This window comes from Aegilops tauschii, chromosome 4 (genome assembly GCF_002575655.3).
Source record: "Aegilops tauschii subsp. strangulata cultivar AL8/78 chromosome 4, Aet v6.0, whole genome shotgun sequence".
In the NCBI taxonomy this organism is placed as follows: domain Eukaryota; kingdom Viridiplantae; phylum Streptophyta; class Magnoliopsida; order Poales; family Poaceae; genus Aegilops; species Aegilops tauschii.
The window spans coordinates 390,291,013-390,302,830 of NC_053038.3; the positions used below are offsets into that span (position 1 = coordinate 390,291,013).

The 11,818-nt window shown below is 46.3% G+C and overlaps 2 protein-coding genes across 2 annotated transcripts; both read left to right on the top strand.

Annotated features, from left to right (window-relative positions):
• On the top strand, positions 1 to 9,295 carry LOC109746460 (brefeldin A-inhibited guanine nucleotide-exchange protein 2). Its single transcript, XM_020305584.4, has 11 exons — positions 1 to 1,475; positions 2,885 to 3,202; positions 3,318 to 3,663; positions 3,833 to 4,255; positions 4,330 to 4,616; positions 4,783 to 5,056; positions 5,611 to 6,089; positions 6,199 to 6,520; positions 6,625 to 6,979; positions 7,084 to 7,769; positions 8,395 to 9,295. Exons 1-11 carry the CDS (start codon positions 208 to 210, stop codon positions 9,001 to 9,003), a joined length of 5,367 nt encoding a protein of 1,788 aa, XP_020161173.1. The 5' UTR covers positions 1 to 207; the 3' UTR covers positions 9,004 to 9,295.
• A 545-nt stretch (positions 9,296 to 9,840) lies between these two features.
• On the top strand, positions 9,841 to 10,780 carry LOC109746462 (high molecular mass early light-inducible protein HV58, chloroplastic). Its single transcript, XM_020305587.2, has 2 exons — positions 9,841 to 10,066; positions 10,159 to 10,780. The coding sequence occupies exons 1-2, from the start codon at positions 9,950 to 9,952 to the stop codon at positions 10,603 to 10,605; spliced, it is 564 nt and encodes a 187-aa protein (XP_020161176.1). The 5' UTR covers positions 9,841 to 9,949; the 3' UTR covers positions 10,606 to 10,780.
• Positions 10,781 to 11,818: the final 1,038 nt, after the last annotated feature.

Below are 11,818 nucleotides of genomic sequence, written 5' to 3' on the forward strand. Positions count from 1 at the left end.
ACCAGTCATCGACATCTAATCGATCCGGTGCATTCCTCGCAAATCTACGCACGCGAACATCTCTCCCCGTCTTCGCCCCACTCGCCGATCCGAACCACCTCAAACCCCAGCACCGGACCCGTCACTCCCCTCCCCCGCCCCGCCCAGCCCAGATCCAGATCCACCCGGCGCGGCACAGCCGCGGCCACCGAAATCCCTCGAGGAATAATGGCCTCCGCGGCCGCAGCGGCGGCGCCGCCGCTGTCCTCGCCGGAGTCTGACCCGCGCCTCGTCGAGGCCTTCGTGCCTTTCCTCGAGAAGCTCGTGAAGAACGCCTCGTGGCGCAACAAGGCGCACTCCAAGCTCTCCCACACCGCCAAGTCCATCCTCGACCGCCTCCAGAGGCCCCCGCCCCCCTCGCCCACCGCGGCGCAGACCCCGTCCACCCCGACCTCGCCCTCCACGCCGACTTCCTCCTCCTGGCAGCCGGGCCCGCTCCGCAACCTCTCGCTCGAGGACTCGGAGCTGCTCCTCTCCCCCATCTCCTCCGCGCTCGGCTCCGGCAGCGCCAAGCTCGTCGAGGCCGCGCTCGAGCTACTCCACAGGCTGATCGCGCACTCCTACATCCATGGCGAGGCCGACCCGTCGGCTGACCCCTCGTCCCAGCTCGTCGCTTCCCTGCTCGAGGCGGCCTGCAATGCGCTCCACCTTGACGACGAGCACATTGAGCTCCTTCTCCTCAAGACTCTCCTCTCTGCGGTCACATCCACCTCCGTGTGCCTCCACGGCGACTGCCTGCTCCGCGCCGTGCGAGCCTGCTATGATATGTATCTGGGGAGCCGTAGCACCGTGAATCAGGCCACTGCCAAGGCGTCGCTCGTGCAGATGTTGGTAATCGTCTTCCGCAGAATGGAGGCAGATTCATCTACGATCCCCGTGCAACCCATCGTCGTGGCTGAAGTGATTGAGTTGCCTGATGCTGGCTCAGGTGCATCACCCACCGCCGATGCCACCTTTGTACAGGGATTCATCTCGAAGATCATAGTGGACATTGATGGTGCATTCACACCTCTGGCACGGACAACCTCGTCTGCTGCGGCAGGCACTGTGCCTCATGATGGTGCTTTTGAGACGACCGCAGCAACCGAGGAAGGAGCAAATCCTGCGGACTTGCTTGATTCAACGGATAAGGACATGCTGGATGCCAAGTACTGGGAGATTAGCATGTACAAGACAGCTCTTGAGGGTCGTAAGGATGAGCTTGGCGTGGAGGGGGCAGTGGTAGCCACTTTGGATGATGATGCTGATGTCAGGATTGGGAATAAGCTGCGGAGGGATGCTTTCTTAGTTTTCCGGGCATTATGTAAGCTCTCGATGAAGACACCGCCAAAGGATGCACCAGCTGATCCGATAGTGATGCGGGGGAAGATCCTTGCTCTTGAACTTCTCAAGATCTTGCTTGAAAATGCTGGGGCTGTGTTCCGCACCAGCGAGAGGTACAATTTCCCTTGCCTGAAGTTATTTCGCCCCAGATCTTCTGAATTTCTTTTTATAATCTGGTAACAACATTGAGCAAAAGTTTGAGCACCATTTTATTCCTTGAAACGTGGTCTAGTCACAGCTTAAGGAAGAGATGAATTCTTTGACGAACTCTTTTGTAAAGATTAGGCATTGATTTACAGGTAGTACATTTGGATTAATCTATAATACTCGATGTTGCTCTGTTCATAGCAATGCTAATAAAAATCAGTATTGAAATTCATGTTGCAATTTACAGAAGTTAGAGGTGTGTAATTTATGCTTGTTGCTACGATATTGAAATCAAAATGTACTTGATCAATCTCACATAAAAATGGTTCAGTGAGGTTGATTCTGACAATTGCATTTTGATGGGACTGCATGGCTGCACACCCATGCAATGAGGGTTATGATCTGATGTCATTTGTCACAAGACGTTTTACCTCCTTAAAAACCTTGATACCATGTCACTTGCTAGAGAAGCAATCTACACTCAACAAAGTGGATACTGTACCAGGAAGAGGAGCTTAGCTATTGTCATAGGAAAATTGATTGGTTTTGAATTATATACGTTGACACATTGTTGGTTATTTTGTTGGTTCTGTCTGTCTCCTCTTCTTGAAATTTGAAAGTAATGCCAATTTGGTTGATAATACAATTGTATTTGTTGAATAACTATAAATGATAAAGTGGGTACAAATTTTGGGTTACAACCTATCATTCTAACGAAGTTGCATTGCCCATGAGAGTCATGGTGATTGATTCTGTTATGGTTGCTTGTATTTTTGATTAAAATGAAGTTCAGTAACCTGTAAACGGACCAGTTGGTAGTGATGGTCTATTTTTCCTCGGGGTCGTACCAGCAGTCTGATTTGGTACTAACGGTTCCGATCGTGATGGGATTCTCATCACCCACTTAAACCTGTTTTCTAGAAACATCCCGCTATATTGTACTCCTTCCGTCCCAAAATAAGTGACTCAACTTTGTACTAAACTTAGTACAAAGTTGAGTCACTTATTTTGGGACGGAGGGAGTACATTTTTGGATACGCCTAGCAACACCTCATTTCAATAAAATAACTAGTCTTGCAAACTTGTATGCCATTTTTACTCTGTAGCAAGACACATGTTTCTTGCTAGTAAAATAGTAACGGGCATGTGTATTGTCATGCCTACCAAGGTATATTACTGTAGCTTTTCAGGTAGAACAGCTTCTTCTCAAAGTACACTATGCTGGTGTAGCTAATACAATTGTATCTTCATATTGACTGTGCTATAGTCATATTTTCTTGTCAACTGCTACGGAGTTCTTATACCCATCTGCTTGATGCTTTATTTATCGAATATACTTCTTTTTGGCCTAACTATCTTGTTTTAACCTGGTCAGGTTTCTAGGTGCTATCAAGCAGTATTTGTGCCTATCACTTTTGAAGAACTGTGCCTCGTCACATATGATTGTTTTTCAGTTATCTTGTTCTATTTTTATTAGCTTGGTTTCAAGATTTAGGCCAGGATTGAAGGCAGAAATTGGAGTATTTTTTCCCATGATCATTCTGAGAGTTCTGGAAAATATTGCACAACCAAATTTTCAAGCAAAGATGATAGTTCTTCGTTTTTTGGAGAAGCTCTGTACTGATTCTCAAATCTTGGTTGACATTTTCATCAATTACGACTGTGATGTCCACTCATCGAACATATTTGAGAGGTACTGCATCACTCACTTTTCATTACTATAGTTGACTAGTGAGGTTTTATTCTCATAAATAGCTGCAGACACCTATTTACTATTGTGTTTCATTTTCTGTATGTTTTTCCGACAGGATGGTCAACGGTCTGCTTAAAACAGCTCAAGGGCCTCCTGCGGGTATTGCTACCACATTGGTACCGCCTCAGGATACCACAATGAAGAGTGAAGCAATGAAATGCTTAGTTTCTATCCTCAGATCCATGGGAGATTGGATGAATAAGCAGCTACGTATTCCAGATCCTGACTCTCCTAAGATTGAATCGGAGCAAAACGATAATGATGGTGGAAATGAGTTTCCCCAGACAGAGATCAATGGAGATGCATCTAGCGAGGTATCCGATTCACATTCAGAAGTATCAAATGGGGTTTCAGAGGCTGCATCTTTGGAGCAGCGTCGAGCTTACAAAATGGAACTTCAGGTGGATCTCATTCCACAGTTAGTTACTTTTATGCATTATTCAATGAGAATGTGGCAATGTGTAGGACTTCTGGTTGCTGTTCTGTCTTGAATTACTTGCCACAGTTCCATTATATTTAGGTTGGTTCATTTCCTTTTTCTTATGTGGTCAACTGCTTTATGAATGGCAGGAGGGTATCGCTCTGTTTAACCGGAAGCCTAGAAAGGGAATTGAATTCTTAATAAATGCCAACAAGGTCGGGGAGTCAGCTGAGGATATAGCTGCTTTCCTGAAAAGTACTTCTGGCTTGAACAAGACTATGATTGGTGATTATTTAGGGGAAAGGGAAGATTTATCCCTCAAAGTCATGCATGCATATGTGGATTCTTTTAATTTTCAAAATATGGAATTTGATGAAGCGATCAGAGCCTTTCTTCAAGGTTTTAGGCTTCCTGGAGAAGCTCAAAAGATTGATCGGGTTATGGAGAAATTTGCAGAGCGTTACTGCAAATGCAACCCAAAGGCCTTTTCGAGTGCAGACACAGCTTATGTTCTTGCTTATTCAGTCATAATGCTTAACACTGATGCACATAACCCAATGGTCAAAAATAAGGTATTTTCAAGTTATGCTTGAGCATACAATTTACACATTTTCTGATGCTATTCCTAATGTATTAATTGGTGCAGATGTCACCAGAAGATTTCATAAGAAACAATCGTGGTATTGATGATGGGAAAGACCTACCGGAAGAATTTATGAGGTCCTTGTATGGAAGGATTTGGAAAAAAGAAATTAAGATGAAAGAAGACGAATTTGTTCCTCATCAGCAACAATCAACAAGCTCTAACAAAATTCTTGGGTTGGATAACATTCTTAACATTGTTATACGCAAACGAGGTTCAGCTATGGAGACAAGTGATGATCTCATTAAGCATATGCAGGAGCAATTCAAAGAAAAGGCTCGTATGTCTGAGTAAGTTATGCTGGATTCTAGATGAATAATTGTAAACTAAGTTACACTGTTTACTTGATTAATTATATTTTTTTTTCTGCCCAAATGTTTATGCAATCGTATTATTTTTGTTCATCTCCTTCACTGTAAATAATATATGTGGATCTTTTTTGAATGAATTATTTAGGTCAGTATTTTATCCAGCCACAGATGTAGTAATTTTGAAGTTCATGGTTGAGGTTTGCTGGGCTCCTATGCTTGCTGCCTTCAGTGTGCCACTTGACCAGAGTGACGATGAAATTGTCATATCCCAGTGTCTTGAGGGATTTCGCTGTGCAATACATGTCACCGCAGCTATGTCGATGAAGACTCAAAGGGATGCTTTCATTACATCGCTTGCCAAGTTTACATCACTTCACTCTGCTGCGGATATCAAGCAGAAAAATATTGAAGCAATTAAGGTTTGTTCTGCATATCTGGTGTGGATATTGAATCTCTTAGGTTTTTGACTGGTATACTACCGGCAGAAAGTTGCTTCTATTATTAGTGATTGTCTAAAGAGAATAAATTCATTAAAGCAAAAAATGGTACTCAGAAGTTTGTTTCGCGTTGGTTGGCTTTAAAAGGCTAGATGCAACTGATTTATGACCTAGCTGGTTCCATGCTAAATTGTTGGGAAAGTGCATGATAATAGCTGGATGTGATGTTCTGAGGAGAGCTGCTCTGCATCTCTGTTAAAGCAGCTATATTTGCTCCTTGTGTGTACTGAGCATTTGGTATTTTTTCACAGTTGCTAGTCATTCTGGGTGACTGAGAAAATGTTGAAAGAAAAAACTATTCATGGGACTCATCTTTCGCCTCTTTTGGTCTGCCATTTGAATGTTTCTGTTGCACACTCCATTACAAGCATACGCCGTCGGGCTAATTGCAGTTTACCAAATCTTACTTTGAGCATAATGATATAATCAGTTTTTCCATTCTCACTCTTTTGTTGTGGTGGTGAATTGCCTCTTAGGCAATTCTGTTGATTGCAGATGAAGACGGAAATTACTTGCAAGAAGCATGGGAGCATATATTGACCTGTGTTTCTCGTTTCGAGAATCTACATCTTGTAGGTGAAGGTGCTCCTCCAGATGCCACTTTCTTTGCACTGCAACAGCCAGACCTTGATAAATCAAAACAGGCTAAATCCTCGATTATTCCTGGTTTGAAAAAGAAGGCTCCAAATGCTGGTGCCGCTTCTAAAAGAGGTACTTATGACAGCGCTGGTGTTGGTGGAAAAGCTTCTGGTGTTGATCAAATGAATAATGCGGTGACAATCCTCTTGGAGCAAGTCGGGATAGCTGAAATGAATCGTGTATTCATAAGAAGTCAAAATCTCAACAGTGAGGGTATAATTGATTTTGTAAAGGCCCTTTGTAAGGTTTCAATGGAGGAATTGCGGTCTGCTTCTGATCCACGTGTTTTTAGCCTGACCAAGATTGTTGAAATCACGTAAGGAATATATGATGTCATCTCAGCAATGTATAAACATTGCAATATGCTTGTTTACACTCTTATTGCACTATATAGTCACTGAAGTATGATTGTTTCTTTTCTCTAGGCATTACAATATGAACCGCATCAGGCTTGTCTGGTCAAGCATATGGCACGTCTTGTCTGAATTTTTTGTTACCATTGGCTGCTCAGAAAATCTTTCAATTGCAATATTTGCTATGGATTCATTGCGACAGCTGGCAATGAAGTTCCTGGAGCGAGAAGAACTGGCGAACTACAATTTCCAAAATGAATTTATGAAGCCTTTTGTTGTTGTAATGAGGAAGAGTAGAGCTGTTGAGATAAGAGAACTAATCATCAGGTGTGTATCTCAAATGGTACTGGCCCGTGTTAATCATGTGAAGTCAGGGTGGAAAAGCATGTTTATGGTATGTTATCTGTACTTGCACTCATGTACCTTGATTTTGATACGAGACACTTGAGCAGTTTTATTCAGGTTTCTGAATGCTGATTTGTTTTGTATAAATTTCAGGTTTTTGCAACGGCATCATATGATGATCATAAAAACATTGTACTATTGGCCTTTGAAATTATCGAGAAGATTTTGCGAGATTATTTCCCCTACATTACCGAGACCGAGTCTTCAACTTTCACTGATTGTGTGAACTGTCTTATTGCGTTCACCAACAGTAGGTTTAACAAGGATATAAGCCTTAATGCAATTGGTTTTCTTCGATTCTGTGCGGCAAAGTTGGCAGAAGGTGACATCGGGTCCTCTTCAAGGCTGAAGGAACCCTCGCCTCGTTTGACCAAGGATGGAAAGCAGGAAGGTGCAATTCAGGTTGATAAGGATGATCATATACACTTTTGGTTTCCTTTATTAGCAGGTAGTTACATTCTCCTTTTGTTCAAGATGGACCTTTCTATTGTTTTCCATTGACTTATTATTTACTAGTAATGATGTGTGGCGCCAACTTGTCAAACCTTGCAGGATTGTCTGAACTTACTTTCGACCTTAGACCAGAAATTAGGAAAAGTTCCTTGCAGGTGTTATTTGACACATTAAGAAACCATGGCCATGTTTTCTCTCTTCCTTTGTGGGAGAAGGTGTTTGATTCAGTACTTTTCCCAATATTTGATTATGTACGGCATGCTATTGATCCATCTGGTGGTTCTTCACAAGGACAAAGTGCGGAAAATGATCCTGCAGAGCTTGATCAAGATGCTTGGATGTATGAAACGTGCACGTTGGCCCTTCAGCTAGTTGTAGACCTTTTCGTCAAGTTCTATGACACTGTCCATCCACTTCTGAAGAAAGTTCTTTCACTCTTGACAAGTTTCATTAAGCGTCCCCATCAGAGTCTTGCTGGTATAGGCATTGCTGCATTTGTTCGCCTGATGAGCAGTGCTGGCTCTGTCTTCGTGGATGAAAAATGGCTGGAAGTCGTGTTGTCTTTGAAAGAAGCTACCACAGAGACGCTTCCTGACTTCTCTTATATCGCATCTGGAGCTTACCTTGAAAATGTACCAATAGAAAATGGAGACTCTTCAGATAAGAGAGAAGACGAATCTCAACCATCAGAGGATGGTACTGAAGAAACCTCTAGATCAAGGAACCTGTATTTTGCAATTGCTGATGCCAAGTGCCGAGCTGCTGTCCAACTCCTTTTGATTCAGGTCTTCTTCTGCAACTGATCTTTGTTTTCATGTGCTCGGAAGCATATTGTTTTCACCATTGTTCCATTTTCCTGGATTATCGAAGTCTGGTGCATCGCCTCTCACCTTGTCAAATAGGCATGCTAATAAGGGAGGTGAGAGTGGTAGGAGAGGAGAAAGTGAAGAACTTCATACAGCTATATCCCACAACATATCTCTAGCCGAACACTGTAGGAATTGGTTTCTCCATTCAGACACAACAAGAGTGTCTAATGAGAATGACTTAAGATTCTTAGCTTGTTTGACCGGAACACGCAGAGCTTGTCAAACTTTAACTCTAGCTTAACATGTAGCAGTATGGGTTGTTAGCACAGTACCTTTTTCCTCTAGTTCGGACCTTTTATCTTGCTATATATATTACTCCCTCTGTCCCACAATATAAGAACGTTTTTAACATTACACTAGTGTCAAAAACGTTCTTATATTTTGGCACAGAGGGAGTAGTTGTTAATGCAAATTATAGTCTCCTTTCTTCATTAATTTTATTCTGTGCTTGCATTCTGCTTTATCATGTTTATCATGCAATAGGCTGGTAATTGCAACATGACCGTGTTTAATTTACTTATATGTATTTCACTTTCTGTAGGCTGTGATGGAGATATATAACATGTACAGAGCTCAGTTGTCGGCACAGAACACAGTAATCCTCTTTGAGGCCTTGCATACTGTTGCCACTCATGCTCACAAGATAAACAGTGACAACGACCTGCGGACCAAGCTGCAGGAGCTGGGCTCTATGACCCAAATGCAGGATCCGCCATTACTACGCCTTGAGAATGAGTCATATCAGTTGTGCCTCACTATCCTCCAGAATATATTCTTGGACAGAGCTCCAGATGAAGGGAGCTTAGAGGTCGAAACCCACCTTGTTGGACTTTGCAAGGAGGTTCTTGAGGTATACTTGAGCACAGCAAGGCCTGCTCACCTTTCTGGTGGTATACAGCCGCTTGGTCATTGGCTTATCCCGGTCGGTTCGTCAAAGCGGAGGGAGCTTGCAGCCAGGGCACCGCTTGTTGTGTCAACATTGCAAGCTATCAGCGGTCTCGGCGACTCATCGTTCGAGAAGAACCTTGGCCAGTTCTTCCCCCTACTAGCTGGTCTCATCAGCTGTGAGCATGGTTCAGGTGAAGTGCAGGTGGCCTTGAGTGATATGTTTAGCACTTGGGTTGGCCCAATCGTGCTTCAGTCCTGTTGATGCTGAAGCACCCTGTGATATAGTATACCTCCACATGCAAGTTATTCTTTGTTCCAGACTTCCAGTGTCATATCTTTCTGTTGCTCCGTTTCCCCCCATTTTGTTGTGTTCATTATTTTAGTCGTTGTGGGAAGTGGTGTCTTGAGCCGAACTGATCATGTAGATCCTTTCCCCTTTTATGCTCTTGGTTTTCTGCACTGGGAGCGTGTATGTTTACAAGATGATTAAATTATATGCCTTAGTATAGTTCACCAAGTTATTGAGCAGTTCGTTCTGCTTTGGATGTTTGTAACTGCCGCTGTCCGAAGCACAGGAAGCTTCAGCATTGTGTTATACATTTCGTTAACTTTTGATTGGCATCAGATGGTTCTGGTTCAGTTCGAGTGTAGAAACTTCATTCTCCGATAAACAAACCCGTATCATGCTTTGACCCGCATCTACGTACATAGTAGTACTCCAGTTAACTGTATCTGCCGTGAGAGGTAGCCCTTTGTCATCGTGCCTCTGGAATAGAACCCACGCTCTACGCAGGCCTGCGTGTCTCTCTAATGGCTTCTCGTTGTCTCGCGCCAAAAGACCTAAACCCGGGCACAAGTATCTCCGCGTGCCTGGCACTTTCTGGAGTCTTCCGCGGTCCGTGGAGTACACTTGTGCCACTTTTTCTGGCACCTTTTGGCGAGCTCCGGAGGCCCTCTGCATGGTTCCCTAGGCGTCCACGTCGTGGCCCAGCTCCCGCTGCCTTACAACTTCTACACGCTCACGGCTGGGGAGTGCCCGCCGACGTGGCCACCGCCGCGGCCACCCCCTCATGGCCGGGCTAGCTCGTCCTCCCCGGGCCCTATATAAAACGCACACTCGTCATCGGCAACAGCACACAGTCACCAGTCACCAGAGTCCACAACGAAGCAAGTGTGATCTAGCCACTCCCTGCATCCTGCTGTGAGTAATGACGACCATGGTTGCCTTGAGCTCCTTCGCCGGTGCCACCGTCGTTGTCCGCCCCGCCTCCTGGTCTCCGGCGCTGACGCGTCAGCGCGCCCTCCTCGTCAGGGCGCAGACCGAGGTAAGCCTGTTTTGCCTAACTGACTCTGCCATCATAACTTGTTTACTCTGTACAAGTTTCAACTGGCTGTACTGACTCACGATGCTCTGCAGCCGGATATCGAGCCGACCAAGGAGACGACGAGCGCGTCGACATCCTCCCCAACCCCAACCCCAAGCCCGGTGGCGCCCAAGCCCAAGCCCAAGGCTAACCCCTCGGTGTGGGACGCGCTCGCGTTCAGCGGCCCAGCGCCGGAGCGCATCAACGGCCGGCTCGCTATGGTGGGCTTCGTGGCGGCGCTCTCCGTCGAGGCAGCGCGCGGCGGCGGGCTACTCGACCAGGCCGGCAGCGGCGCCGGGTTGGGATGGTTCCTGACGACCGCAGCGGTGTTCTCGGTGGCGTCGCTGGTGCCGCTCCTTCAGGGACAGAGCGTGGAGAGCAAGTCCAGCGGCGTATGGAGCGCCGACGCCGAGCTATGGAACGGCCGCTTCGCCATGCTCGGCCTCGTCGCACTCGCCATCACCGAGTTCATCACCGGCACGCCCTTCGTCAACGTCTGAAACTAGCTAGTGTAGTGCAGTACGCTTGCACGTGCATGTACATATTTGTTGGTCATGCTGAGGAACTAGGACTACGGACTCTGACGTTCTGTAAGCCTTATCATTAGCTTGTCTTTCTTGGTGATGATGTCTTGGAGCCTACAATTAATGCAGGAATGAATCGCGTTCATGCTAATACTCCCATTCTACTAAGACGCTTGCGTATTTTAAGTAATTTTAATCATCAATTAGACGAACAATATATAAATTTCGGGACTTAAAATTTATACCATCAAAAAGTTATTCAAATACGAATGCAACGGTATAACTTTTGTCGTCAAAGTGGATTGCCGGACGATTCAGGCGACTTCTCCGGTGGAGGATGCTGGCAGGTTTTGCCTTGGACCAGGGGCGTTCGGGACTCGCGCGGCGGCGGTTCGCCGCAGTCCGGCGCTTACAATGGAGGTCGATCCTACAGGCAGGCTATGGTGGATAGAATCGGGCCCTCAGACTGGCGTATTCCTGCGATGGGCATTGGAGGAGAGATGCCAGCCCCGGCGCCACTGTTGGCGCCGCCGCCTCCCCGCACCGCGCCATCGATGCCACCGCCAGACACACGGGCGCCTCCTAGAATCACTGGAGCAGGAGATCGCAGCACCACTGGAAGGCAGGCGGCCACACGAGCCACACGGGATCTGGCGAATGCCGCGCCTCCCGTTAGGCCAGTCAACAACCAGGTGCAGGTGGCCCATCTGGACCCACCGGGGCGACAGGCTTTGCCCCTCGGGCTGATGCGGTAGGCAAATTTGACAAATTTGACCTATGGACGAAATGAAATCATAAAATGAACTGTCCGTGAAACTATTTCACGCGGCTGATTTTTTTGTGTGACGCCCGACACGAAGGCGCCACATTACACTGTGCAACGCGTCACAAATAGGCGCTACACGGCCAGCGTAGTGGTGATAGCACTGCAGCAGAGGCGGTGCTACTAAAGGCCCTTGGCATTGCGCATGACGATCTGGCAGTGCACGATGGCGCGTTGGGACAGTTGCGCGAACTGTTCGACTCGCCAATCCAGGAGCCCCAGCTCAAGGCGATTGCTGCCATCTTCGGCAAATCTATCCCGTTTGACCTGGGCAAGGAGGAGGCCACGAGGGTAACCGTGCTTGCCTAATTGGCAGGCCCCGGCGCGACTATCTGTTGCTATGTCGTCGCCCAATCTGGAGTTGGT

Excerpts from the sequence above, each read along its gene's own strand:
- LOC109746460 (XM_020305584.4), top strand. The coding sequence starts at position 208 with ATGGCCTCCGCGGCCGCAGCGGCGGCGCCGCCGCTGTCCTCGCCGGAG. Across the intron at positions 1,476-2,884 it reads GTGTTCCGCACCAGCGAGAG|GTTTCTAGGTGCTATCAAGC; the intron begins GTACAATTTCCC and ends TAACCTGGTCAG. Across the intron at positions 3,664-3,832 it reads CTTACAAAATGGAACTTCAG|GAGGGTATCGCTCTGTTTAA; the intron begins GTGGATCTCATT and ends TATGAATGGCAG.
- LOC109746462 (XM_020305587.2), top strand. The coding sequence starts at position 9,950 with ATGACGACCATGGTTGCCTTGAGCTCCTTCGCCGGTGCCACCGTCGTT. Across the intron at positions 10,067-10,158 it reads TCGTCAGGGCGCAGACCGAG|CCGGATATCGAGCCGACCAA; the intron begins GTAAGCCTGTTT and ends GATGCTCTGCAG.